The sequence below is a fragment of the Octopus bimaculoides genome, chromosome 17 (assembly GCF_001194135.2).
Source record: "Octopus bimaculoides isolate UCB-OBI-ISO-001 chromosome 17, ASM119413v2, whole genome shotgun sequence".
In the NCBI taxonomy this organism is placed as follows: domain Eukaryota; kingdom Metazoa; phylum Mollusca; class Cephalopoda; order Octopoda; family Octopodidae; genus Octopus; species Octopus bimaculoides.
The window spans coordinates 27,195,928-27,201,605 of NC_068997.1; the positions used below are offsets into that span (position 1 = coordinate 27,195,928).

Here is a 5,678-nt window from a genome sequence, read left to right on the forward strand (position 1 = left end):
ACACATATATATATATACACATATATATATATATATATATATATAAACTTTAAATAGAGCTCAAAACTGATCCGTTGAAAATACTTTATTATAATAATAATAATAATGAAAATGATCTATGAACATTTTTTTATAATATTTTATAATATGTATTAATCATTCTGGATGTTCCATCGAAATGTTCATAGGTCATTTTCATTATTATTATAATAAAGTATTTTCAATGGATCAGTTTTGAGCTCTATCTAAAGTTGATATATATATATATATATACAAAAACTCAACTGTGAGTATTTTGCTCAGATTGTTAACAGATACTATATTATTTTGCCAAATTTTTGGTGTAAAAATATATATATATATTAATATTTTCTCTTTTCATTACAGGTCAAATATTGCTACCCCAGGGAGAGTGGATCCAGCAACTCCTTGGTCAAGTAGGAAATCATCCGGGAAATTTGGCCTGTGAATATAGCATGCGTGTGAGAGGAGCAGGAAGAGAGGCGTTTTGTAAATAATTTATGAAATTGTTTCTAATAAATTTGTTGAAAATTAAGTTCATTTTTGTTTTGGTTCTTTGAGGGACACTGATGGACTAAATGGTTATTATTTAGTTTATGAGAAATCACTGAAGTTAATTACTGAGAGGCACCATCTGCATTAAAAAATAATAGTGACAGCAGCAAAAACCTAATTAGAAATAATTATGTTGGCTGTGCAGTCAAGAAGTTTGTTTCCCATATACGTGATTTTGGGTTCAATCCCACTGCGTGACATCTTCACAGAATGTCTTCTACTATAGCTCAGGTTGACCAAAGTTGTGTGAATGGATTTGGTAGACAGAATCTGCTGAAAGAAGCCCATTGTATATACGTACATACATCTTCTCTGAGGTCTTCCAGGTAGGTAGGTACGTACGTACATACCTACCTACCTACCTACCTGGAAGACCTCAGAGAAGATAGGTAGAGTACAAAAAGTGCTAAAGCAGTGCTTCAGTAATAAATGACATCAACCAAAGATGTAAAAAGAGGTGTATATATATATATATATATATATATATATATATATATATATATACATATATATATATATCTTTATTTAATTAAGAGTAATTAAAAGAAGCTAAAATGGTAAGCAATAGAAGAAAGAAGTGTACAAGAACATTTGGTGAGTTTGAGGTACTATTACTTTTCTTGGGACATTTCCAGTTAATATCTTCATTCTTCATTTCATTCTTCAGCCAATCTTCCAAAGGTTTGAAGTAGTTCAACATTGGTGTGGCATCAATTTTGCTGGAGCCAGTCACCTGATGTAATGCTTCTGGCCATGGCAACGAAGAACCAAGTTTCAGCATGGCTCTGCAAGAGGAAGAAGAGGGAAAGTGTGAGTAATAAAAGTAGTGGTGGTGGTGGTGGTAGTTATAGTGATGATGTTTATGGTGGCTGTAGTGGTCGTAAGTTGTGATGATCGCGTTGTTGACAGTGTTACTAATAGTGATGATTGGTGGTGGAGTAGTAGCGATGGTGGTAGTAGTAATGGTGAAGGGTGTATTAGTATTAGTGGTGGTTGTTGTGGTGGTAGTGGCAATGGCGGTGGTGGTGTTAATGATGTTAGTGTTGGTGATGGCAGGAGTGGTGTTGATGATGGTAGTTGCAGTGGTGATATTGGTTGTAGTGGTTATGTAAGATGTAGGAGGATATCGAGGTGTAAAGGTGATAGTGTGGTGGTGGGGGATTCTATGTTTGGACTGTTGTGGTGCATTGGCAGAACAAGAGAGAGATTAATCTGGGGTGTGGCTGGGTGTTGCATGCATGTGTGTGATATAATGTGGTGTGATGTGTGATATAGTGTAATATCATGTTGTGTGCATTATAGAACATTTGAATAATAGATATTTACTGTAAGTTCTGGTATGGTACAGTGAAATATATTATTGGTAAAGAGTTGAAATACTGTATGGTATAGTGCTATGCACTATGTTACAGTGTTATACATTATGTTAGAGTGTCACACATTGTGGAGTAGTGTCATACACTGTTGCAGTGTCACGCACATATACACTGTGTTACTGTGTCACATAGTGTGATTCACTATCACATTGTATACAATTTCACTCATTGTAACTGTTGTATACCTCTCGGGAACTCGCAGAGAAAACACAACGAGTTGTACAACTTAGTTATCACATTTATTTATTAACTATAAACAAAGAACTCACTCACCGAATGTTAGTTATCAAGAAACAAGAATGTCTTCCTCACCATATATATCCCAATAACATTCAACCTCGACAGTCAACCAAAACAGCAACGAAACAGGGACCTCAGACGAACTATATTGAAATATGGGACTTCAGACGAACAACAAACAAATCTAACAGTCCATATAACAGTAACAGTGTCATACTTTATGTCACAGTGTTACGTATACATTATATCATAGTGTCATACATTGTGTTACATTTAAGTTTTATAACTTACTCCATTTTTTCCCCAGCTTCCGTACTATTATATATGTCACATTTATGCAGTTCTCCTGTGAAATGAGCAGCTTTACACAAGGCTTCATGGAATTGAAACTGGATTATATGACTGACAAAGTATCTGAGGAAACAAAATATATACATGCATTCTGTATAAGATATAGATATACATACATACATATAAGCATAAGATGGAAGTCCAAATGAACCTTTTTGTTATCCTATTGAAGACATGAAATTTTGATGGATGGTTTTAATTCAGATCACTTGAATCCTTTTCTTACCATTCTTATGCTGAAATACACTGCCTTTGGTTCAAGTAATTTTGAAATTAGTAAAAAATTTATTAAAATAACTGTCATTAACAAGTTGGTGTTTAAGGTGTGTGTGTGTACATACATACATACATATATATATATATTGTGTTTATGTATGCTTATATAGAGACGAACCTGATATATGGTATAGCATTGGCAATATGCATCTTAGAACCTGGGTCAAAATCTTCTTCTGTTCGAGAAACTGGTGCACTCAAACCTTGATATTGGCATCTATAATTTGGAAGAAAGAAAATAACATACATACAATCATCATCATTTAACATTCATTTTCTATGTTGGCATGGTGTGTATATACACACATGCATATATATGTACATATCATCATCATCACCATCTGACATCTGTTTTGTAAGCTGGCATGGGTTGGCTGGTTCAAAAGTGCGGCAGAAGACGGCACCAATACCAACCACTTCACAAAGTGTGACAAATGCATTTTACATTGCACTAATGAGATCACCGAGTAACTTGCAAGACAAGACAGCTAACAGGCTTCTTTACAGTTTCTGCCTAACACATGCACTTATAATATTTTGGTTGCTGGGATTACAGTAGAAGACACTTGCACAAGGTGTTTTGCAGTGGGACTGAAACTGAAACCATGTGGTTGTGAAGCAAATTTCTTAACCACACAGTTATGCCTGTACCTATGAATATGTTATGCAATTAGCCATGAACATAACAGTTTGCAAGGTGGTGCCTCAACATGGCCTTATACTGACCAATGACTGAAACAAGTAAAAGGTAAAAGACACAATGTTTGTTACAAACCAAAACTGAAGTATATTTCTGCAAATCATCAATATCCTTTAATGACCATTTTCCATGCTGCCATGGGTTGGATGGATTGACCAGAGCTGCTGCTAAACTGAGGAGCTGCACCAGGTTCCAGTCTGATTTGGCTTGGTTTCTACAGCTGGATGCCCTTCCAACCACCAATGACCTTCCTAACCCCACCTCTCACATCATGTAGCGTTTTGTTATATTTACCCCTGCCTCTCTTCATGTAGTATTGTATTGTATTGACCCCTGCCATCCCACCTCCCATGTCATGTAGCAGTGTATTGCATTTATCCCCACCTATCTCCATGTAGTATTGTTTTACATTGAATCCCTGCCACACCACATCTCACCATGTTGCAATGTTTTATAATTACCTCATATCCCACCATGCTTCATTATATTCAGAAACTGGGATTTCTCCACTAAACAGCTTCCATCGATATGTATCTACAATGTAACTATATGGAAGGAACACCAATTTCTCCAAGGCACCCATCATCAAAAAGTTGATAGAACTCTCTGAAATTAAACATATTATTTCACGGATTATTATCTCATTAAAAAAAGCTGGGGTATAAATATACAAAGCCTAATATACTCGTCTGACAAGAGTACACCAGGCACATGCATCATAACTGTATTTTGAATAACTCAGAACGTAGTAGCAGATGAAATACCGCTAAGCATTTCACCCGGTGCGCTAACGTTTCTGCCAGCTTGCCATTATTATTATTATTATTATTATTATTATCATTATTATTATTAAGGTGGCAAGCTAGAAGAATCATTAGCATGCCAGGCAAAATGCTTAGTGGCATTTTGCCTGTCTTTATGCTTTGAGTTCAAATTCTTTTGAGGTCAACTTTGCCTCTTATCCTTTTGGGGGTCGATAAAATAAGTAGCAGTTGAGTACTGGAGTTGATGTAATCAACTAGCTCCCTCCCCCAAAATTTCCTGCCATGTGCTTTTAGTAGAAAGAATTATTATTATTATTATTATTATCATTACAATTATCATTATTATTATTTAGGTGATGAGTTGGCAGAATCATCATGGACAAAATGTCTTGTGCTGTTTGCTCCAATTCTTTACATTTTGAGTTAAAAATCCTGTCAGGGTCAACTCTGCCTTTCATCCTTTTGGGGGGGTCAATAAAATAAGTACCAGTCAAATACTAGGACAGTGATATCAACTAATGTCTGCTCAATTGGAGCTGACCTGGGGTTGATTAATAACAACAACAAGAATAGCGACAACAACAACACAAGGAATATAGAATGTTTACCTTTTGATTGTATGAAATTTTTGAGTAGGCCAATTTTTTTTAAATGTTCTGGAGTTGATACAGATAACGCAAGAGTGTCACCAACAGCTTCATGAAATCCTGGGAAATATCAAAAACAAAGCAGATACATATCATGTAGATAAAACATGTAGACATCATGCAGACAAAAAGAAGACATCATATGGACGACTTGTAGACGTCATGTGGACATCATAAACCGTGTGGTAAGAAGCTTGCTTCTCAATCACATGGTTTTAGGTTCAGTCTCTTCTTCAATTTCTTTGATGTGTTATCACATGGTATTGCAAAGTCTATAATCTTAAATGTTTGTTTCTTTTGTCCCCTATTATCATATCTGGTCTTTTTTCAATAGTATGGTCAATCTTTATGGGAAAGTTCATGTCTGGTATATTCATTGTCATCAATTCACCACAGTGGAAGTTCACTGTCATCAATTCACTGTAGGGAAAGTTTACGATCATCAGTTCATTTTTTTTTTTCAATAAAATGGTTTTTAACTATCAATGGTGAAATACTATGGATATATTTTCTTGGTAAACTTTCCTCAAGGTGAACCTTCTTCATGGTGAATTGATGGCAGCAGACTTTCCCTGTGGTGAATTGATGGTGGTGAACTTGCCTGTAATTGGAGAAGTTCCATAAAATGTTATTATTATCATCATCATTATTATTATTGTTATCATCATCATCATTATTATTATTATTATTATTATTATTATTATTATTATTATTATTATTATTATTATTATTATTATTATTATTATTA

At 34.7% G+C, this 5,678-nt stretch overlaps 2 protein-coding genes across 3 annotated transcripts in view; one reads left to right on the plus strand and one right to left on the minus strand.

Annotated features, from left to right (window-relative positions):
- The window catches only part of LOC106878466 (pre-mRNA-splicing factor ATP-dependent RNA helicase PRP16), a 70,456-nt gene extending 69,900 nt beyond the window's left edge, over positions 1-556 (plus strand). The window contains exon 26 of the mRNA XM_052974133.1: positions 388-556. Within this exon, the coding sequence (XP_052830093.1) occupies positions 388-469 (82 nt within the window). The 3' untranslated portion in view covers positions 470-556. The remainder of the gene's footprint in view (positions 1-387) is intronic.
- Positions 557-1,082: 526 nt separating this feature from the next.
- LOC106869868 (angiotensin-converting enzyme) overlaps positions 1,083-5,678 on the minus strand; it is a 57,642-nt gene continuing 53,046 nt past the window's right edge. Inside the window, exons 9-13 of one of the 2 annotated variants that reach the window (XM_014915789.2) lie at positions 4,892-4,990; positions 3,981-4,125; positions 2,938-3,036; positions 2,484-2,606; positions 1,083-1,361 (exon numbers count right to left, since the gene is read on the minus strand). In XM_014915789.2, the coding sequence (XP_014771275.1) occupies positions 1,106-1,361; positions 2,484-2,606; positions 2,938-3,036; positions 3,981-4,125; positions 4,892-4,990 (722 nt within the window). In that variant the 3' untranslated portion in view covers positions 1,083-1,105. The remainder of the gene's footprint in view (positions 1,362-2,483; positions 2,607-2,937; positions 3,037-3,980; positions 4,126-4,891; positions 4,991-5,678) is intronic. The other variant, XM_014915788.2, reaches the window with a different exon arrangement.